Raw genomic sequence first — 22,570 nt, 5'->3', positions numbered from 1 at the left:
ACTCCCCCTTGAATGTCGGTAGATTATGTGTCTCGTTAAAACCTTACTAGATAAAACCCAGCGGGAAAAAAAATCTAGTGAAGGAAAAAGAGTACACATATCTAATAATACGCATTATGAATGCCTCATTATAAACCTTACAAGGAAAACCCAGTGGGACAAAACCTTGTGAGGAAAAAAGAGTACATCGCGTATTAACTCCCCCTAGTGACAACATCAATTCAGAGACTAGAATCTTCGTTTTCCAAGCTTCTGCATCATCTTCTTGAAAGTTGTAGTTGGTAGAGACATGATGAATAATTCAACTATAGTACTACTTGAACAGACCTCTTACATGTTGATATCACCATTCTTGGGAGCTCATTAGTGTAAAAAAACCTTGACGAAATATGATGTCTTCTATCTGCTTTTATGAATCTTCCCTTCAAGATCAAATATTTCTGCAAGTTTCTTACTATAACTTCTTTAAGCAAATAATCTATTGCCTTTTGAAAACTCTTCAAGAGTTTCAATTCTAGTTATCAACTTGCATAAGAATATTTGTATATGCTTCATGCATTTTGAATCGATTTAATCCTTATGAGGATGATAAACAAGTTTTCCAAAAACTTGTATATGCTTTAGATTTTGAACTCATTGGATATTTAATTTTGTCAAGTAACAACATTCAATATTAGATGTATGACATCTTTTCTAGTGCCTAGATTGCAAGTCAAATAAGCTTTACGCTTACCAAGATGCATCATTCCACTTTTTACTTGATAATTATTTCTACACAAACATGCTTTAATAGATGTAGAATTCATATCCTCATAATCTTTTACAATTTTGCGCGCTATTGTATCAAAGATATCGTCAACGATATACCATTTTGCATTGATTCACAATACGACAAAACTTATTGAGATCTCATCACTTCATTATTTTTACCCTCTCATGAGGTTTTATAAAGTGTTGTTGTAGGCTCTCCAAGAGCACATTGTATCCTTATTATGATCATTTTGATTCTTTTATCCTCCCCCTTTTTCAAGGATTATTTTATTTAGAATTGATTAGTCTATCATGCTTCATGTATGTCATAGACTTTATCCTTAAGGGACATTCAGCAGGAGTATTTACAACTTTTGTGTTGCTTCTAATCTCCCCCTTATGTTAGACAACCTAACATATATCTCAATCTTTTGGAGAATCTATCTTCGTGCATCATAGTATATTCATTAATCATATATTGCACATCAAAATTATCAGATGAAAACTATTTGGTCCCTGACCATAAATCAATTAACAGAAAAATTGATCATAACTTATTGGTTTGATTCATACAGTTATGTTTGTATGTAATATCATATTTCAGATCAACACATGAAACTTTATTTTCATAAGCAATGATTCACTATGTGAGACATTTAATGTCACATCATCTTATATATTTATCAATATTATCAAGATGAATTATCTTGATTTCATATTCTGAAAGTTGTGCTTTTAGCTCAATTATCTTGCACAAACAATTTTGCGAATGTCAAACTGCAAGTTGACAACAAACGCACATGTGATTATCTTATTGATGCATCTTTTTATCATATCACATGATAGGTAAACGGGCCCATGTTCACCTTTTATACTTTTCAGAATTTAGGGATTTAGTCCCAACTTTAGTTGATCCAATCAACTTTATCACGAGAACAAGCAGCGTAAAGAATTCTGGAAGAATCTTTTAGTTTTTCAATGTATGTCCATTACTCAGTATGCACATCTTTGGGATGACCAAATTATTCATGCCAACTAATAAAATCATTAGTACTCGTAAACTCCAAGTTTACTACGTCATGTGCCTTTTGCTTATATAAATTTCTGATTTACTATTATATGACTAAATTTCAATTTTATTACTCCAAGAGCAATTTTCAGATTTATTTCTTCTCAATTACTTTACCCTTTAGGTGAGTCGTGATCCCATCATTGAATGAACTAATCTTAAGAAAATTGTGCATGTAAACATATTATTTGTGCCAACATTTTTGCAAATATCAAGTTGCGAGATAATAATAGACACATATGAGACCATATAGAAGAAACATTTGTTAGGACCATTAAATATCTAAACAATCCACTTGGTGGATGACTAGGTCCACAAATATATGTATACGTTCCTAGAACGCAGAAAATTCAATCTCAACTTTCGTTTATGGTGGTCTCACAATTAGTTTGTCTTGCTAACAAGTAGTATAAGAAAATTCACCATTTAAAAAGATTTTTTTATTTTTTTTTCATGCAAGTCCATTTTAATTTTTCATAATTCGTCTAAACATTATAGACTAACGATGTCCCAGACAATCGTGTCAAACTAAGAAAGTACTGAAATTAGTAAACTTCTTATTTATCATAGAATGTGCCTCAATTACATTAATTCTTGTCCAATACAAGCCCGAAGATAAAACATGAAACTTTTCTATAGTACATGTTTTCTTAGAAACATTCTTGGTGATACCACATCATTGACCAATGTCGAAATCTTTCTCATGCCTAGCATGGTGGCTTACACCTCATTCCTTTAAAGAATGAATTTATATTTTTTGCATTTATCAAAAGTTCTCATTCTTGATGAATGGAACACAAACATGTGCATATCAAATTATGATAGCTTTAGTACCTCATTCTATATTTATGTGCATTATTCAATCACTTGTCTTCTTTCAGACGTAATATGCACGACTATCACATTCACTTTAGGGAATGAAAGCTTTCAATTGAATAGGGTTCATGACTACTTTTCATCAAAAGCATACTTTTTGCTTTAATTGTCAAAATATCATCAATATAGTGCATTGAGACTCAAACTCAACGTCTTATCCATATAAAATTGTCTTAGGTCATAAATCTATGGGTCTTGAACCCAATATCTTATTATCATGATGCATCAGGACTTTAACCCAATGTCTTACCCTCTTTATGCGATTGGACATAAATCCATCGTCTTATTCTTTTGGCGCGATAAACTTAAATCTATCGTCTTACCCATAATGAGGCTCAACCTCAAACCTTCAAAATAATTATAATTTTATCACTTTTGATGATCATTAATATGATCGTACATTATAATTACACACAAAATTGAGATTATTCATTTATTATAATTAACATTAGTAGTTAATAAATATAGCAATAGATCACATACCTCATATAAAAGTTGAAAACATACCTTTCACTAAATTGTGCTTATTCAATTATTAAAATAAATTATGAAATTCTCTTCCCAATTGATTAAAATTAAACGTATAAAAAGTCAACAAGTCTCTTTAAATACTTACTTTAGATGGTACCTCCAGATCTGTCACATATATAATTATAACATAAAGATAAATCATACCTTGAAGATATAAGAATCTTATTGCATAACTTATGCAAGATCTCTTTTGCACTTTTCCCGTCTTCTTCATAATTCTTTAAGAATAGAACAATCGTGCTGATAACGTGTTATTAAACTATATAAATTTAGAATAAGAAGAAAGTAGGGAGAAGAGAAAAAACTTCTTATTTCTCTTGAAGTATATTCATGATTCATAGATCTTTCACCAATCTTATTTACACTGAAGGAAAACCCTTTATTTATAAGGAAAACCTTACTTGGTCCCCAAGTAGGATTCCTAATAATATCCTACAAGGACTCCACGTAAGTAGACATTCACTATAATACAAATTGTTTATAACATATAGATAATAGTTTCGAATTATAGAAAAAAATTCAGATTTATTACTTAATAGCTTTTTAAAAACATAAAAATAAAATATAGGAAGTTGAACTCACGTGCATGATGTTCACCTCAACTTTTGCTGAGCACCAAAGTGCAAAGGGCTAACAACAAACGCGTCTATTGTTTCGAGAGGGTGTCCAAATATCTTATTTAATCATATATATATATATATATATATATATATATATATATATATATATAAAATATCTTATTTAATCATATATGTGTATATATATATATAATGTAATTTTTCGACAAAGAGCATATACTTGGACACCCTGGGCATAGTGTAGCTACACCACTGCAAGCGACACCTTTCATCGGATAATTACCTAGTATATAGAGATCAAATTTTGATAAATATAGTGATTAAGTTGTGAAAATTCCTTGGGATCGTATATATATGATCTAGCCCTCTACTCTCATAATTATATGTTTTACTATAACCATTGACGCCCTTTAATTACATTCCCGAATCCGCTATTATAATTTGGCACTTGTAGTCAACCCAGTGTTAGGACAAAACCAATTGAAAATTCAAAGTGAGATCACAAAAATGGACCTGAATTGGTCATGTCATTGGTTCATTCACGTCTCTATATCGTCAAATGCGTCTCGTTGGCTGTTACTTAATTAGTACTATTATATATAAATACACTTTATTATATGATGAATATTAATTAATCTAGTGGTATACTTAATTCACTTTCTTGGTTTTTAGGCAAATTACAAAAGCCTAAGCCATTAATTCGAATTTTGTAAAGAGTCAAGAATAAGAAAGGTAAGTTACGCACAATTTAAGATAATATTTTTTTATTTTATTACGTACAAAGCGCATGCAGGATGATAAATTAAAAAAATTATTTATTTTTATGAAAAGTATTTTCTTAACGAATCTTTTCAGCGTTGAATTTTGACCATTATAAGTTGGTCAGTTGAGCTCGTTGAATATCCAACTAACATCTATTTAATCAAAATGTTGGTTCTTTTCTTTCACCTAAATGAACAAAGAAAAATGGATGGATTTGGTGATGAGGCAGAGATTACACGTCGGTGTGCCAATCATCATCCTTCTGTTTGGGGAGACCATTTTCTTGCTTATGCTAATCTCTTGGTAAATTTGGATTTAATTAATTACTTTATGTTATATATATTCTTCATGTATTATTATATGTATATACATACCATAAATTTCGAAATTTACTCGTGCACGTAGGGAGCCAATGAATGTGAAAAGAAGAAACATGAAGACCTAAAAGAAGAAGTGAGGAAATTGCTAGTGATGGCTCCTTCCAAATCTTTGCAAAAACTTGAACTTATTAACACAATCCAATTGCTTGGAGTGTCATACCATTTTGAACATGATATTGAGGAATCATTGAGTGAAATCTATAATGGTTATGAAGAATGGATTGGTGAAAGTCATGACCTTCATGTTGTTGCTCTAAGCTTTCGATTACTTAGGCAACAAGGTTATTATGTCTCATCGTGTACGTACCCCCCCCCCCTCCTTCCCCACACACATCAACTAGACATTATGCAATGAGTTTAAATTGTTGGTGAAAATATATTTTCATAATCATGTCACTTATATGTTTTGGAGCAGATGCTTTTAGGAAATTCATTGACGAGCAAGGAAGTTACAAGGAAGCGTTGGCCAGCGACGTACAAAGATTATTGAGCTTGTACGAGGCAGCGCAACTCAGAGTAGATGATGAAGAAATTCTGGATGAAGCAATTAATTTTACCACTACTCATTTGAAGCTAATTTTGCCTAATTTGGGCGATCCCCTTGCGACTCAAGTTAGTAACGCGCTGAAATTTCCAATCAACAATATTATAGTGAGGGTAGGAATGAGGAAATACATTTCATTTTACCAAGAAGATAAATCACACAATGAAATGTTACTAAATTTTGCAAAATTGGACTTCAATATCCTACAAAGGTTGCACAAAAGGGAGCTCTGTGATATCACAAGGTAATTAACAAGTTAAACATTTTTAACTTATATAATTCCTGAAAAGTATAATTTTGTCTTTACANTTTCGAAATTTACTCGTGCACGTAGGGAGCCAATGAATGTGAAAAGAAGAAACATGAAGACCTAAAAGAAGAAGTGAGGAAATTGCTAGTGATGGCTCCTTCCAAATCTTTGCAAAAACTTGAACTTATTAACACAATCCAATTGCTTGGAGTGTCATACCATTTTGAACATGATATTGAGGAATCATTGAGTGAAATCTATAATGGTTATGAAGAATGGATTGGTGAAAGTCATGACCTTCATGTTGTTGCTCTAAGCTTTCGATTACTTAGGCAACAAGGTTATTATGTCTCATCGTGTACGTACCCCCCCCCCCCCCTTCCCCACACACATCAACTAGACATTATGCAATGAGTTTAAATTGTTGGTGAAAATATATTTTCATAATCATGTCACTTATATGTTTTGGAGCAGATGCTTTTAGGAAATTCATTGACGAGCAAGGAAGTTACAAGGAAGCGTTGGCCAGCGACGTACAAAGATTATTGAGCTTGTACGAGGCAGCGCAACTCAGAGTAGATGATGAAGAAATTCTGGATGAAGCAATTAATTTTACCACTACTCATTTGAAGCTAATTTTGCCTAATTTGGGCGATCCCCTTGCGACTCAAGTTAGTAACGCGCTGAAATTTCCAATCAACAATATTATAGTGAGGGTAGGAATGAGGAAATACATTTCATTTTACCAAGAAGATAAATCACACAATGAAATGTTACTAAATTTTGCAAAATTGGACTTCAATATCCTACAAAGGTTGCACAAAAGGGAGCTCTGTGATATCACAAGGTAATTAACAAGTTAAACATTTTTAACTTATATAATTCCTGAAAAGTATAATTTTGTCTTTACAATTTTTAGGTGGTGGAAAGAATCAGAAATCGCGCAGGCACTACCTTTTGCTAGAGATAGAGTGGTTGAATTATATTTTTGGAGTTTAGGTGTCTATTTTGAGCCTCAATATAGTGTTGCAAGGAAAATACTAACCAAAGTGTTGTGCTTCTGTTCTATTATGGATGATACTTACGATACCTATGGCACACTTGATGAACTTACTCTCCTCACAGCGGCAATTGAAAGGTTTAAGTTCTTTTCTCACATCAATCAATAGTTTATCACAGCATTTTTATGTTTCTAACACTAAAAATGAATTATCACCGTAAATTTTGAGAATGTATATATGTATCGTAGTTGGGACAATGATGCTTCGGAACAATTACCGCCGTATATGAAGGTCTCGTACCGTGCTCTTGTACAAGTTTACAATGAAACGGAGAAAGAATTGGAAAATCTTGGAAATAAGATGACATTTAGAGTCAAATATTCCATAAATGAGGTAATCAAGAATTATTACTGAATGATGAAAATATAGTCAAGATTAAAAGCTTGTTACTTTTTTCAGATGAAGAAGTTGTTGAGGGCTTACTTCCAAGAGGCCAAATGGTATCATGGGAAGGATGTGCCAACAATGGAACAATATATAAAGAATGGAATTCCATCAAGTACTTATCTATTGCTTGCCACTACTTCTTGGTTAGGCATGGGAGACGTAGCAACTAAGGACGCGTTTGATTGGATGTCGAATGAACCTACAATTCTTGTAGCTTCGTCTATCATTGCAAGATTACTCAATGATCTCGTAACACATGAGGTATTATATTGTACGCGCAAATAATAACTCAAGGATAAATAGGAAGTGCTACATATACAAAATTGAATATGAGGTACTATCTTTGCTAGTCTTAAACTTATTTGTCTGATTATATTATGGATACAGATAGAAGTGGAAAGAGGAGATGTAGCATCGGGTATTGAATGTTACATGAACGAGTATGGTGCCACAAAAGAAGAAGCTTACATGGAGATAAGGAAAATAATAGAGAATAATTGGAAGGTTTTGAATAGAGGATGCCTAAAGCCTACAACAGTACCAAGAGTTTTACTCATGCCAGTGCTCAACCTTACGAGGGTGGCAGAGTTCTTTTATAAAGATGAAGATGCTTATACTTTTTCCAAAAATAACTTGAAAGACATCATCTCTATGGTGCTAATTGATCCTATAAAAGCATGAGAGAATTTCACTATGAAACTACTAGTACTTCATTAACATCTAACATATTTTGATGTTGCTTCTTTCTTGTGCTAAGTTCTAGCTTAGCTAAAATTGCCTATGTTTTATTTATGTACTTTGTTATGGTTGTCAATTGATATATGGATTGCTTTGATACAGTTAATACAAACTACAATATATATAAAATCACCTAGCATTATATATCGATTAGTCTTTCGACTACTCCAACCCTAGTAATTGGCACTGTAACAAACTACTTTGCTCTTTTTAGTTTTCATTCCTCACTTCCAAAAGTTAAAAATATAACATCAACAAATACAGATACAAAATTTTGGATTCGTGATTTTCGTGCAACCACAAATCCTAGTTTTCGTTTTTTTTTTTTCCTAAAGCAAATCAAACATGATCTCCAACCCTTTCTCGGAGTGTCATCAATCAACGACAAGATATATATTACCTCTAGCTGGCAGCTGCTAATATTACCCGAGTTATATCTTAGTTTTGTGTTCATTCATGTCGCCTCTAAGAAAATATAATCTGCATGTTACAGAGAACTCACTTGTTTCCAGGTTTTTTCTTCAATGTGGCTTTTCGTTTTTCTTCCCTAAGAGCATTCCTCTTCTCTTCCCTGTAAAAATAAGACAAGAATACGTTATATGACATGAAATTAGCCCGGTTCCATGAGCACATCGGTGTTTATATCATCAACTCATGATCGTGGAACTGAATAACTTTACCTGGCTTTTGCGATTTCTTCTATAGGAGGGGGTTTCTTCTTTTCCCTCCTTTTTGGTGCCACCGGTTTGTTTTCTGCCCTCCCATTTTTAGTTCCACCACCGTTTTGTCCAACACCTTTTTTATCTGAATGCTTTTGGTAATCTCTCTTCCTTTTTTTATCAGCTACTGCTTTTTCATTCAATTTTCCGCTCTCTTTAGCAATGCCTTCTTGCTCTGAATGCTTGTCATCATCCTCTTCAGCATTCTGCTGGTCACTGTTCTCAATGGTATCAGCATCTTCTATTTCTTCGGACTGAGCTGACGCTTTTGCAGCAGACTTGGAATTGCTCATCTTTTTCAACTGGAAAAAAAGAGGCAAGTAGGGCAAATTATTATCAGCTGAAACAAACTTGCAGCAACTTCAAAGAAGATGGTTTATAATCTTTCATAAGTTTTTACATCCATGTCAGTCCCAATTAATTTTGAATCCCAGAAACCATAATCGTTTCACGATCTTTATGAAGTAAGAAAATCATAATTATTTCAATTTCCACAAGCTTCATAAAAAGATGAAATGTTTGTTTGGCATGATTAAGCTTAGATATATACGCGATTACAACAGTCTGAGAACTGAGGAGATGCATACAGAAACTATAATTTTCAAATATCTTCACTTTGAAAAAAAAAATCGTTAATACAGGTAGTTTCTAAAAGGATGTGACTAATGACATTATACAATACTTGAATTCTCAATGTAGATGCTAAATCTCGTGCTATTATTATTATTAATTAAAATTGAGAAGGATTTTTTTTTTTGAAAACCAACCAATCCATACTGATTAGTTATATACCAAGTTGTATTTTCCCAATGAAACATGGCCAAACGGTCACCTAGTGTGTATAGTGTTCAAAACTTTCATGGTCGATAGAAACAAGCACACCAAAAAGGGAAAAATCATTTGAAAAGAGAAGACTTCACAGGAGAATTGAGTGATATGGCAAAGGCAGAGTAATTTATGTGGCCTGTTCTCCTTGTAAGATCATCTCCAACCCATCTCTATTTTACTCTCCATTCTCTATATTTGGAGAGTAAAATAGAGAATGGGTTCTCCAACCACTCTCTATTTAACTCTCTATTCTTCAATTATAGAGAGGTGAATAGTAGTTCTCACCTCTCTATTTTACTTTTGATTATTACAATATTGTTTCTATTATATTACTAATTTAATCTTTTGTCATTTGTAATTATTTTCTAATGCAATATAAAACTTAACAAGTTACTACTTTCGCCAAATTAATCATTTTTTTATTTTATTTTCTAAAAGAAATTGTCACTTTAAATATGTAACTTAAAAGTTATTTTAATATTATTTGACATTTGTATTATGTAAAATTATTAATTAAGTCTCTAATCTTTGTAATTATTTTCAAACTAATATAAAATCTAAAACATATTATTGATTTTAATTTTTTTGGTCATTTTCAATTTGTAATTTAGATTATAGTTATTTTTCATTATGAAGTAATGCACAAAATTTACATGATAATTCAAACAATCTACTTTTTATGTTATAGTGATAAATTATTAAACTACACTTTTTAAATAGCATAAAAATACTTGATTCAATAGTTCAAAATGGAATATGGGAAGTAACTTAGTACACGAAATAATTGGATACAAGATCAAATTGTTAATTTATACAATTTTTAGCTACACAAAAAATAAGGACAAAAAATGCTCATTTTGAACTCCGTAATACATTAATAGAACATTCATGAGAGTAACGTAATAATCTTGAAAGTTGAGTATTTATGTAAGATTAAAAATAAATTTCATGATAATACAATATTTATGATGCAATAATATTTCATCAATGATTTCACTTTTATTTGAATTGTTCGTTAATATGTATTATATATAATATTTATCGCAATTTATGTTATTTAGAATAAAATATAATTTTGTATTAAATGAAGAATTTGAAAAAAATAAAATTTTTGTATAACATAAAGATTAGAGTGATTATTTTCAAAAAGAAGAAATTATTTTATATTATGAAATAAGAAAATAAGAATGAAATAGAAACAATAATATAATATTGAGGAGAGAGAAAAAAGATTCTTTTTTAGAGAGTAAAATGGAGAATTGGGTTGGAGTTAATTGCTTGAAAAAATAGAGAATTAGGTTGGAGTTAATTGCTTGAAAAAATAGAGAACTCAAAATTTAGCGAGTAAAATAGAGGATAGGATTGGATATGCCCAAAATACTTCACTTGGGGTGCTGCGATCAATGTTAAGAATAGACATCATTGACCTATAAAGGTAGAACTCTGCTTCCTGCATAAGAGCTCTCTCAACATGATACTTTTCATTCCGAAAGACTTCCCATCCAGACTTAGATCCAGGACTTGAACCTTAGTTTTTGGTTCTAGGTCATGGCTTCAAGTGCTAGTAACTGGGTTCTAAATTTAAGCTCTACACATGTTCAGTGATTTTTTAACACATTACAGGGTATGAACCAAAGCTACTTTTCTGCCGAACCCACATGTTATATACTACCTCCACCCCTGTTCTCATCCTTCTCCTTGGTCCATAGTTCTCTCTAAACTGAAATTCCTAAATAGTGCATTTGTTATGCAGCTATTGACAAACACAAATTATCACCAAATGAAACGGCATACCTTTGCCACAAAGAATCCATCCATGTTGTGCACATGAGGAATTATAAACTCTAATTCCTAGAGGAATTATAAACTCTAATTCCTAGAGGAATTATAAACTCTAATTCCTAGAGGAATTATAAACTCTAATTCCTAGAGGAATTATAAACTCTAATTCCTAGCTAAGAAATATAAACTCTAATTTCTAGCTACCCAAAGACACAAAACCCCCCTGTTTTATATCTTCCAATGTTNTAGAATCGCCGTGTCTTGTCCAACGATGTGTGGAAACGGTGCTGCCTAAAGCGAACAAATCTGGGATTCAAAGCAGCTTTAATTAGCTGTAGAATTAATCAATCTTTCAATTAAATGCACATAAACGGCACAAGCTTTACCCGGGCCTGCCAAAATCAAGTCCACATGGCACGAGTTTAACATCTCTCTTCTTGAGTGCATAGTCTATAACTGCTTCATTCTGCAGCCCAAGTTAAGAAAATAAGTAGAAATTGATAAGCATACAAACACTTAGGAGGGTACCCTTCTTTATAAGATTCATTACAAATATAAGTTTAAAAAGATACCTCATCAACCATGATGGAGCAGGTAGAATACACTATGTATCCACCCGATTTTGAGTTGGCATCGACCATGTCAATTGCTGCAAGTATCAGTTCCTGCAAATGAAAATTGACCATAAATCAGGTTTCTCAGAGGCGAATAAGAGACATCAATATGTGAAACAGGGAATATAAGATAAGCATAAACATTATGGAGCAAAATTAACATTATTGCAGGAGGGAGGGACATGAACCTTCCATTATCATCAGCAACACCCTCCTGCTTTGGAGGGTACAGATAACAACACACACAAAAATAAGGGCAATAAGGCAACTTGAATTGCAAAATCTGTTCCCTCATACAACAAATAAGATTGATGAAATCAATAATTAAAAACAACAAAGATAATGTTCAGTTTTCCTTGCAACTTAATCTCTCCTCAAAAATTAAATATTTTCAGAAACCAGTGTTTTCTAACATCTAGTGAAGTCAGATGCTGGCGATATGTTGTGTACGAGTTCTCTTATGAAGCATGACAAGCTTGCAAGCTTACAACCAGTTCATTGAAATTTTCATGATTGCAAGTCTAGAAATATGGATGACACAACATCACCAAATTTGCACATTGAACTCAATTTATACCTTCTGCAGGTGTGAGCAATTTTGTATATCTGCAGCAGTTTTGGAAGTTTTAACAGACTCATCCTTGGAAATCACCTGCAGAACCAACGAACTACATCTGATTAAAAGTGATTTCAGGCAAACATGTACATCAAACATTACTACGTACCCCAGTGCCACTGCAGGGAGCATCCAGCAAAATTCTATCGGCAGTGTTCTGACCCAAGACTTTAGGTAGCTGAAATGATTCCCAAGAAAGGTATTAGATCAGAGGACTTGTCCATATATTATAACTAGGTAAGCCAAGAAACAGAGACCCAAGTCCAACAAAATCTGTCAGATCAGTGCCTGTAGCTCAATGACGTTACTACATAGCAACTCCCAACAAGAACAAGAGCTTAAAATGAGCAAGAAAGTAGAACAACATTGTCCAGCATGAAACTTAAACGTACAAATAAAATGCAGCAAGTTCTAAAAGGGGAGATCACAAAATAGTCTGAATCTAACCTCTCTTCCATCATAGTTACAGACAATGGTGTTTGTTACCCCCATGCGATGTAAGTTAGCAGTGAGTGATTTAAGTCTCGACTCCTTCATCTCATTTGCATAAATAATACCTAATTTCCCAAGGTGAAATGTGTCAGTGTCATTCAGACAATTGAAATGGAAAATGCTATTAACCAATATGGAAGACAGTATTGCTTACAAATAACTTCAATAGCAGAACAAGGGAGAAGAGAGAAGTTAGAAAAACTATCATGGCGAAGAGTTTGAGAGTAAGCATTACACAATCTCCAAGATGATTTTTTTGAAAAAAAAAAACATTATCATGTCACAAAAGCTGATGACAAATAACAGGTAAGTATATACGACACATCAGGATAAGATGTTCACTCAATGAAACAATTTTTGAGAACAAATAAACTGAAGAAGTTTCACTAGAGAAAGCAAACAGATTAGCAGCACAAGTAAACATAAATGACTTTGAGTAAGAATGATGTACAATTATTCATGAGCGCATACTAAAATAGAACAGAAGCACCCAGCATATTTGGTTCACTTCATTAGACATTAGCAGTGCAAGAAATGGAAAAACTAAGAATTCTTTTTAAGGAAATGGAGATTATGGATATTGACACAGGGCAGAAAAATGTATTTAAAATTCATTTCACCCATAGGTATCCAGAAACTATGGATGCATTATGGAGAAAATGGATTCCTTCACAAAAATAGAACACGGTGTTTCACATAAACTACTTTGAGTAAGAACAATGAACATGAGCGCATAGTAAAATAGAACGAAAGCACCCAGTATATTTTGGTTCACTGCATTAGAAATTAACAGTGCAAGAAATGTAAAAACAACGATTTTTATTAAGGAAATGAAGATAATGGATATTAACACCAGGGGAGAAAAATGTATTCAAAATTCATTCAACCATACGTATTACAGAAATTATGGATGAATTATGAAAATGGATTTCTTCAGAAAAATACAACATGACTAACTGTAAATAATACATACCACTATTTTTCATCAGTGCAGCAACATAAGTTGTTTTGCCTCCAGGAGCAGCACTGCACCATTTACAAGTTTTCCCACTTTAGAAGAACAGAAGTTACCAAAAAAGTCCACTTTTCTGCTTACTGAGCTAATAACTAAAAAGTTCACAGAAATTGTTTTAGCTTCCTCTCACAAGAAAGATATTTAAAATGGATAATTTAAACCTAAGACTGACAAAGCTATATCCAACACAAAGATGCTGATTTAAAGGAAGTAGAGATTACAAGTGAGGGGATCAGCAGATGCTTTATTTCTTTCAATTAGTTTTTTCCTATACTATCTAAATATGCACCAGACAACTATTTCAGCGATCAAGCTCGTTAATTTCTTACCGATACATTTAAGATTATGAAAGGGCAATAAATCAATAAAGATCTGAACTATAAACATATGGGATAGTCAAAATTTCAATTATAGGCAATTGAAGCAAACATTTGTTAGACAAAATTATTTACTTACGCCATATCAACAATACGTTCATTCTCTTGAGGGGCAAGGGCCATTACAGGCAGAAACGAACTCGCACTTTGGAGCTGTAAGCAAGTCATTTATTAGAAATAAGCATTACAGTTGCGTACTAAGAGCAAAGACATCATTTAAAGTGTAATGTCAGGATACCATGTAGTGACCAGCCATATACTCAGGAGTGGCACCAACTGGAACTTGAGAATCATATACAACTAGCCCAACCTACAAAATAAACAATGCATATGCTGAAATAAGTACTGATACATACAAAAACAAGAAATAACAAATCCAAATTGATACTGAAATAATGGGTCAACCCAAGCAAAACACAGAGAACCACAGTTAATCCTTGTACCTTTGACCATTTGCTTAGTGGATCCAAATTGACACCTCTGTTAAGAAGAACACCAGCTAAATCCCGTCTGCGAGTCTGAAATCCCATTGACGCAATAAACTATGAGTCAACCATTAGAGCAACAAAAAGTAAAGATAGAAAGAGGCAGAAAAACCATGACCTTTAAAGTGTTTGTCCGCAGAGAAATTGGCCGGGGCTTTTCAAATGCTTCAATAAGTTCAATCAACTCAACAGGGGGAAACAGCTGCAGTAAGGTCACTTATCAAGACATCCAGATTTAATGAAAGTGCAACTTGAAAAGCCAAAAGGTGCAGAGTCTAGACTACTTTGACTTAGAATTACCTCCACTAACGATTCAATGAGAAAATCATTGTATCCATAATATGAACCCAAGTCCCTTTTAAGTTGATCAACGTAATCCTTACGTGTCACATCTTCTTGCCTCAATGACTTGAAATTTGAGAGCACCCGAACAACTGCATTTATTTTATTATATGTGAATGAGAAACTTACTTCCTCCGAAGAAAGATAATTCAGAAAGGGAAGATGAAGGAAAAGAAACTCACTTTCTTTTATCCTCCTTTGGAGATTAGAGAGATCCGGGGGTCTATTTGTTTCTTCTTCGAGCTCCTAAAGTTAACATGACATATTTAGCATTCATATTTTTTCCCTGCATGAGTATCTGACAAGTAAAACCTCTGATCAAGAACTTGAACATTATGCAAACCTCAGTTGTTGGCAATCTGAACTCATCAGCTTCTTCTTTAATATTGAGCTGCAATTCTAAATCACCCTCCTCCTCCTCTCTTTTCTTTTCATCATCAATAGCTTTTGACTTCCTTACAAGATCAGTATCATCTGCATCTGAATCAGAATCTACATCCGAATCGGAATGAACATCGGAACCATCGTCTGCAACATAAATGACAAAGCAAAGAAAAATGTTTAGTGAGTCATAAATCATGATGGATGGATAAAATTGGAATACCAATGCACTAAAGACAGTACCAGCATCACCGCTTGCTAATATATCAGCAGCGAAGGGGTCATCCAAGTCAGAAGACATGTCAGAATCTGAGTTCATTTCCTGTTGTTCTTCATCACCAGAACCTCCATCTTCTTCAAAATCTCCATCAGTTCCTTCACTGTCACTAAAAAGATCCTCCTTTTCCAGTGGCTTAGGTGGCAAAGGTTCCTTCTTCTGCTTCTTCTTGGTTGGTGGTTTCCCTAATTTAGAACCCACTTTCTTACCGAGTTTACCAGCCATTTTAGCTGAGATGCAACAAAGAGTGTCAGCATCCTTCACAAATAACAATAGCTAGCACCTACGAGACGGTATAGAAGCTTACATCCAAAACTTGCACCACAAAGAAAAATCAACAAAACCCTTTTCTATAATCTATAGCACTTAAAACTATGTGACGCACCAAAGAGTTTTATAGTTAAGTCAGTTAAACTTTTCGGAAGTTGATTCTTTTTAAAGTGAAAACTAGAATACACTAGTGCTGGCAAATGATCGGGATGGGTTTGGGCAGGTTGAAGATGAGTTGAGTAAAAATAGGTTCAGACCAACCAGACTATGTTTAATACGGGTTGAAATGGGTTGCATGGGTCAAGCTATCCATTGTAAAGCTAATTCAGTTTCAGTATCTATTAGCAAATTTTGTGCTTGATCTTTTTATTTGTTTAATTTTCTCCATTCCAATTACTAATTCAAACAGAAAATCAACTCATACTAGCAAACTTCAAAACATGTCTCTTTGCAGTTTGCCCCAATACAAGTCCATCTGTTTTTCAAGCTAATTTAGTAACATACTGGGAGACTTCATATCTTTGCAACAATTATTTTAGCAACGATCTAAATCCCAAAATAACAACTTAAACTTCAAGGCCAGATACATCAAGGTTGTTCAGCGCATTCATGCTTAAGCTCATTTTTCAGACATTTTTACTTTCAAAATATCTGACTTAGCTGTATTTCTTGATATGGTATTTACAGTATGATTTAAATACAAATGGATGTATCTATTCCTTTATGTTCTGCAAAACTGAAAGTATAATGCTTCAATTTTTTGAAGTGCCAACCTTACAACCTGCCATATCAATTTTACCACAAATCTTGCATTCTACTCTTTAACCTTCCCTCACTGTTACGAACGCTGTTTCACATAAGTATCCCAAACAACAGAAGTTTGCTTTTTCACTCTAGAGAAAGAACTTATATCATCAATATCTCTACCTAAACTAATAATCATATCACAAAATTTTTTTTTTTTTAATTTCAGAATAGCTCGTTTTATTTATCACACACATAAACAAATATATTTAAGCTAATGTTGAGAATTCTGCTGCTGAGTCCCAGCTTTTACCAAAAAGTACATTATTTAGCTATGTCAAAATTTTAGTTTTATATATATACTACATATGTAGACTTCCTTTATTTCCAACATGTATCTAAAAATTTTGGTTCCGCCACTGGATTACATGTAGGTGATTCAACTTTTACATCAAGTCTAAATGAAATTCTTCTTACGGAATTAGAAACAGCCGAACAGGTAATTGGCCTACAAAATCCCTTACCTCGGCAAAAAAAAAAAAAAAAAAGAAGAGTACCAGAGAGAGAGAGCAGTTGCAGTTCGAGAGCTTGTGAGAAGCTTATTAACTCTTCTTCTTCTTCTCTTCTCTGCGATAATCAGAGGGGCAGAGAGGGGGGCGCTGAGTGAAGAGAGAAGCGAAGCTGTTAAGAGAAAGATGTAAGGACTAAAGTTGCACTAATTTGGTAAATTGAATCCATAATATGGGTATGGGTTTTAGGTTTAGAATATGGGTCTAAGTTCAACCTATTCTCTAGTATATTGCACGAGTATCCCTTGACCTATGCCTGAATATATTTTATTAATAATTTTTTATCATTTTGATCTATGTGGTATCATTTTGTAGGTTGGTTGACTTTTTTCTTCAAGCTAGTGTTATGTAGGCCGAAAAGGGATAGAAAATTACTTATAAAATAAGTTTAGAATAGTAATAGTATATTAGTATAGTATAAGTGTGTCTGTAAAATTTCGAATATAGGTTGAGAAATTACTTGTGCATTTTCCTTATTTTTTTTATGATGACACATATATACAACTATTAAGGAAAATTAGCAACAAATAGCCCCTAATTAAATAGCACAAAATAGCCCAAAAAATAAGGAGCACAAAATAGCTCATATTAATTAACCTGCGAGAACTATTAGGTTTTTTAAAATTATGAAACTAACCGCCACTCTCACACAACATTAAAAACGGAACGTGAAAAAACATAAAGTTTCCCAGATAAAAACAGCGATTCAACATCCATAAACTCATAAAACTTCATGTATTCAATACAAAAAAAAAAAATCAACGACATACTACTACAAAATTTCAACAAATAAATGGCGTCTTTGATAGTTTTGATTCATCATAGCAGAGAATGGGATAGCGCAAATAACTTTGTGAATTATTCCATGGATGGGATGATTATTATAACAACCATAGAATTCAACGGATTCACTCGCTTGATTTCAAGTAATCTAAATATCGATACTTTCTTGAATTCTTTTGATTTTCATTACAAGATTGATGAAAATTATGTACCTATATGTATATGAAACACTATGGGATTACAAGTATACATCAAATTGAAAAAAGGTTCAGGGAACTTCAAAGAGTATCCATTGTGTATAACTTGGAAACTATAAATATTCATCGTACACTTTCAATTAATTGAGAAGAATACGAGGAGGTCAATATCCAAATAATACATCATAGTAACACAAATGCAGACAATTTAAGTGTACTTGAATATAATGATATGGCTGCTCGAGAGATAGCATATTTTCAACAATGCAATATTTTTGAAAGTGATGCTGCTAATGTACCCTCAGAAGGTCAACTATATAAGGATAAGAAAATTTTGAAGTCTGTCATTGAAAATTATGCAATTCAAAAGAAGTTTCAATTTAAAGTGAATAGATCAAGTGCATCAAGATATTATTCAATTAATATAAATAGAAGATGAATCTATGTTATCTACTACAATGTATACCTTATCAAAAATGGTATACTTTATTGATCCAATCACTTATAAATTTAAACAGATGATTGAAATTATGTATTATCAAAAGATTTGAATTTAATCTCGCAATTGAATATTCATGTATATAATGCATTAATGTATACATATTCGTGTATTTATTCATTCAAAAAATCGAACAACAAATAAATTATCATTTATCATGACTGGGTTTCTTTCACTAGAATGAGCATTCATGTATACATATTTGTGTATTCATTCACTAAAACTTTGTATACATTTCAGATTATTTCTTCCGTGTGTAAATGAGGATTGCACTTGGAAATTAAAATGCTCCGCATTTTACAAGTCAAAAATATTCAAAGTGCACCAATCGACTCACATTTTTTATCTTTAAAAATATCCTTTCTACGAATCAAATACCGCAAAGTACTTGCATGGCTAAAATTTAAAGTTTTAGGTGGAAAATCAACAAAATCAAAATCAGATTCTCTTTTTTTAGGAGATATTATATAATTTTCTTAACCATGACAATTGATACCAACCAAAAAATACAATCTTCTAAATTTTCTCCAGAATATATAACCCAAATGCTTGAAATTTTAAAAACCAAAGAAAGTTATATAACAAAATACAAAGTTGAAGAAAAAAAAAAGAGGGCACAATGGACGAAAAACTGCTAGAATATGAAACAAAATCTTTTAACTAAAAGAAAAGAAGATGTTTACAATATCGATACTGTACTTCACCAATAAATGTAAATGTCTACATTGGAGAAAAAAAAAAGTAAATAGTGCCCACAACCCCCTTTAATTGCCACGTGCAGATTCCCCACAAATTAAAACAATTAATTAAACTTTAATAACATAAATAACTTCTCATAGAAAACGTGAGCTAAATTATGCCAATTACAATTTTAAAAGAACTTTTTATGTTATAAAAATAAAAATGGGCTAAATATTGCCAATTAATAAAAAGAGAGTACATGCTGTGCCATTTTTTTCCTATTTTCACTTATTGAAATTGGCATAAATAGCCTGTCACACATAAATAACATAGCAAGATAAAAATGCGTAATTTATTTTTATATACATAGTTATAATTTTAAAAAATTATAATGCATATCTATATTAATTATTTGATAGTTGTTTATTATTTTAAAATTACATTTTTTTCATTAGTGTATATCGATATTTTCAAATTAGCATATAATCTCAACTTAATATATAAATCTTCACGAGTTTTTGTGTGAGTCTATAAAAAATTCTAACATTCTCTTATCTGGACTATACATATATGAATGTCACCTTATGACTTAAACATATTTGCTATCATAACATTCTCCTATCTGGACTATACATATGTCAATCATGTCTACATGTAATGTTGAGCTAAGCATGCCTATTTCTAACTAGTCCTAGTGAAAAACAAGTCAAACTGAAAGGATAAACTTACTTTATTTTCCTTTTTAAAAAAATCTAGTCAAAATCCTTAAATTGAGATCATTTCCTGGACTCAATGTAGAGAACATTCAAAAAAAGTTCCTAATTCCCACTAAAAAAAAACAAACTAAATGATTCTGAAATGACATGATATCCATATGAACAATGCCCATATAAGATATTGAATGATAGTCTCTAAGTAACTCAATCCACAACCATAGAGTTTTTTGCACCAATAACTTGTACAAACATCTAATCATTCTGAACTCTTTCTTTGACAACCAAGAGTTATATATGTTAATTCACTCTACTTCTTACACTGAGTTAAAAGCGTAATGCAACCGATTGTTGACACCCAATTTTGACCCACGTCGGTATAAATTAATTTTCGAGCTTCGTAAATTTTCCAAACAATTTTAATTAATTAGTTTTATAAATTTTGCGAAAATATAATAATACAAGTATAAAGTTTGTGTTATTTTGAATAGTTTTGTCATTTCTTATAACTTTTAGATAGTATATATATTTTACATCATTATGTATATAATTAGTATATTTTATGATTATTCAAAAACCATTAAAAAATATTTTAAGTTTAGTAAGTATTCTATTAAACTTATTTAGTTTAAATTATGGTTATATTTTTAAATCACTATTTTACAATTTAAATAATTATATTACTAAATAGCGGAGCTCGTTAATTAAATAATACAAGTTCATTTTTTATTTATTTAAAGTTTAGCCTTTACTTTATTTTTGTTATTTTGTTAAATTAATTTGGCCATTTTAAAAACCAATTTCAGCCCAAACACATAACCTTACCCAATGCCTACAACCCAGGCCCAGTCTTCCTATTCTCAACCCCTTTTTCAACTCCAAGTCCAAATCCCAGGCCCATTTCCTCCCAATTACCCCTCAACCCAACAAAAACCCCTCAACCCAACACTCAAGCGGCCCAAACATTTAAAATACCCAACCCATCCTACCCGACCCAAACCCTTGACCCGCCGACCCGACCCAGACCCTTTTCCCCTTTCTTCCTCTTCACCCAACACCCACGCCATTCCCAGACAACAGAAAGAACCCAGAAAAACGCAGAAAGAAACAGACGCGCGACTTCCCCCCAAACGCGACCCTCCCCCCTCGCGTCTCTCCCTCATGCACAACTCCTCTCTCGTCCTCTCCCCCTCGCGCGTGGACGATGCAGCAACGGACACTGCAGTCCTGCTGTTTCGTACGCAGCAGCGCAGTGAGCACAAGCGACGCCAGCTCTCGTCCTTGTGGCCACGAGATCATCCCACGTAGCTCGCTAGTACTACGAAATCATCTCAACCCTTCACATATGCCCCATCCGTTGGACGATTTGAGCATCTCCAAGGCATATTCTCTCAGATTCGAATAGGTTTTCGAATTTGAAATTCGAAACTAATGGGCCTCAAATCGTCGTTCCCGCCCTCCCAATCTAAAAACCCTAGTTTTCTCCCTCTATATAAACCCCCCTTCCTTCTCCAAAAAGGGGGTGGGAATTTTTGGTTGAAATTTTGGGCAGGGGAAAATCGTGAGTTAAGGAAATTTTCTTTCAAAATATTTCAGCTTCTAGTTTTCGGTAGAGATTTTCGTGGCTAGAAATTGGGTTAGCGATTTTGGGTTGGATATTTTTGGGAATTTCCTGTTGAGAAAACTGGGTTGGAAATTTTCGAGAAAAAAAAAAGAAAAGGCTTTGGCTGTTGTCGTTTTTTGTTGTTGGTTTTGGCTGAAATCCCATCAATATAGAATACAAAGATATTTGGATTTTCGGGAGTAGCATTTAAACACGAAGAACAGCTCAAGTTTTGGGGAAGTTCTTTCGTTCTTCGCTGTTCATCGACGGAACGTTGGATTGGTGTTTAGGCTCGCACGGTGGTAGTCGCTTCCCCCTACTCGCTCTCGTCTCAATCGCTGCCTCGGAAAAGGTATCGTCCATCTCTTTCCAACCTCCTTCGTCTACGTGCGTCGATGCGCTGGTTCTTAGCTGTGATTGTTAATGTTTGCTGGTGATATTTTGAATCGTTATATGTGTTGTTGTTCATATTGCTGTTCTTTCGTTTCGTTTTGGGTCGAGTTGTGTTGATATACTCGAACGTGAGTAAACGTGGCCTGTTCGCTGTGAATATAGAAAGTTATGTTTGTTGGGTTTGGTTCGAGGTCGAGATCCATCGTGTTATGATTCCGTTCTGTTTCGTTGGCTGCCTATCAGATTGTGTGTTGAAATTTGCTA

General features: G+C 33.0%; 2 protein-coding genes across 3 annotated transcripts; one reads left to right on the top strand and one right to left on the bottom strand.

The window, feature by feature from the left end:
* Nucleotides 1–4,738: 4,738 nt before the first annotated feature.
* Nucleotides 4,739–8,072, top strand: LOC107026541 ((-)-germacrene D synthase-like). 2 transcript variants are annotated; one of them, XM_027918579.1, is made up of 7 exons: nucleotides 4,739–4,869; nucleotides 4,972–5,245; nucleotides 5,362–5,734; nucleotides 6,660–6,878; nucleotides 6,990–7,134; nucleotides 7,201–7,449; nucleotides 7,576–8,072. In XM_027918579.1, exons 1-7 carry the CDS (start codon nucleotides 4,771–4,773, stop codon nucleotides 7,867–7,869), a joined length of 1,653 nt encoding a protein of 550 aa, XP_027774380.1. In that variant the 5' UTR covers nucleotides 4,739–4,770; the 3' UTR covers nucleotides 7,870–8,072. The 2 variants fall into 2 exon arrangements, with proteins under 2 accessions (XP_027774380.1, XP_015083028.2); XM_015227542.2 differs by lacking the exons at nucleotides 4,739–4,869; nucleotides 4,972–5,245; nucleotides 5,362–5,734 and adding exons at nucleotides 5,828–6,098; nucleotides 6,215–6,587.
* A 43-nt stretch (nucleotides 8,073–8,115) lies between these two features.
* On the bottom strand, nucleotides 8,116–17,589 carry LOC107026540 (25S rRNA (cytosine-C(5))-methyltransferase nop2-like). The gene is made up of 19 exons (XM_015227540.2): nucleotides 17,426–17,589; nucleotides 15,821–16,084; nucleotides 15,540–15,724; nucleotides 15,379–15,442; nucleotides 15,155–15,288; nucleotides 14,973–15,056; nucleotides 14,813–14,887; nucleotides 14,608–14,679; nucleotides 14,449–14,522; nucleotides 13,951–14,003; nucleotides 12,933–13,042; nucleotides 12,595–12,663; nucleotides 12,447–12,521; nucleotides 11,828–11,920; nucleotides 11,642–11,721; nucleotides 11,502–11,561; nucleotides 11,268–11,307; nucleotides 8,607–8,947; nucleotides 8,116–8,497 (listed from the first exon to the last, which is right to left on the bottom strand). The coding sequence occupies exons 2-19, from the start codon at nucleotides 16,077–16,079 to the stop codon at nucleotides 8,425–8,427; spliced, it is 1,941 nt and encodes a 646-aa protein (XP_015083026.1). The 5' UTR covers nucleotides 16,080–16,084; nucleotides 17,426–17,589; the 3' UTR covers nucleotides 8,116–8,424.
* Nucleotides 17,590–22,570: the final 4,981 nt, after the last annotated feature.

Source organism: Solanum pennellii, chromosome 7, assembly GCF_001406875.1.
Source record: "Solanum pennellii chromosome 7, SPENNV200".
Classification (NCBI taxonomy): domain Eukaryota; kingdom Viridiplantae; phylum Streptophyta; class Magnoliopsida; order Solanales; family Solanaceae; genus Solanum; species Solanum pennellii.
The sequence above is the reverse complement of the archived record's forward strand: the minus strand, read 5'-3'. Positions and strand labels throughout refer to the sequence as shown.

What these genes read in the sequence shown, in the direction of transcription:
- LOC107026541 (XM_027918579.1), top strand. Translation starts at nt 4,771, where the DNA reads ATGGATGGATTTGGTGATGAGGCAGAGATTACACGTCGGTGTGCCAAT. An exon ending in TTGCTTATGCTAATCTCTTG is followed by an intron (nt 4,870 to 4,971) that starts GTAAATTTGGAT and finishes TCGTGCACGTAG; the next exon opens with GGAGCCAATGAATGTGAAAA. An exon ending in AGGTTATTATGTCTCATCGT is followed by an intron (nt 5,246 to 5,361) that starts GTACGTACCCCC and finishes GTTTTGGAGCAG; the next exon opens with ATGCTTTTAGGAAATTCATT.
- LOC107026540 (XM_015227540.2), bottom strand. Translation starts at nt 16,079, where the DNA reads ATGGCTGGTAAACTCGGTAAGAAAGTGGGTTCTAAATTAGGGAAACCA. An exon ending in CCAAAGGAGGATAAAAGAAA is followed by an intron (nt 15,289 to 15,378) that starts GTGAGTTTCTTT and finishes AAATAAATGCAG; the next exon opens with TTGTTCGGGTGCTCTCAAAT. An exon ending in ATTGCTCACACCTGCAGAAG is followed by an intron (nt 11,921 to 12,446) that starts GTATAAATTGAG and finishes TTTCATTTGCAG; the next exon opens with GAACTGATACTTGCAGCAAT.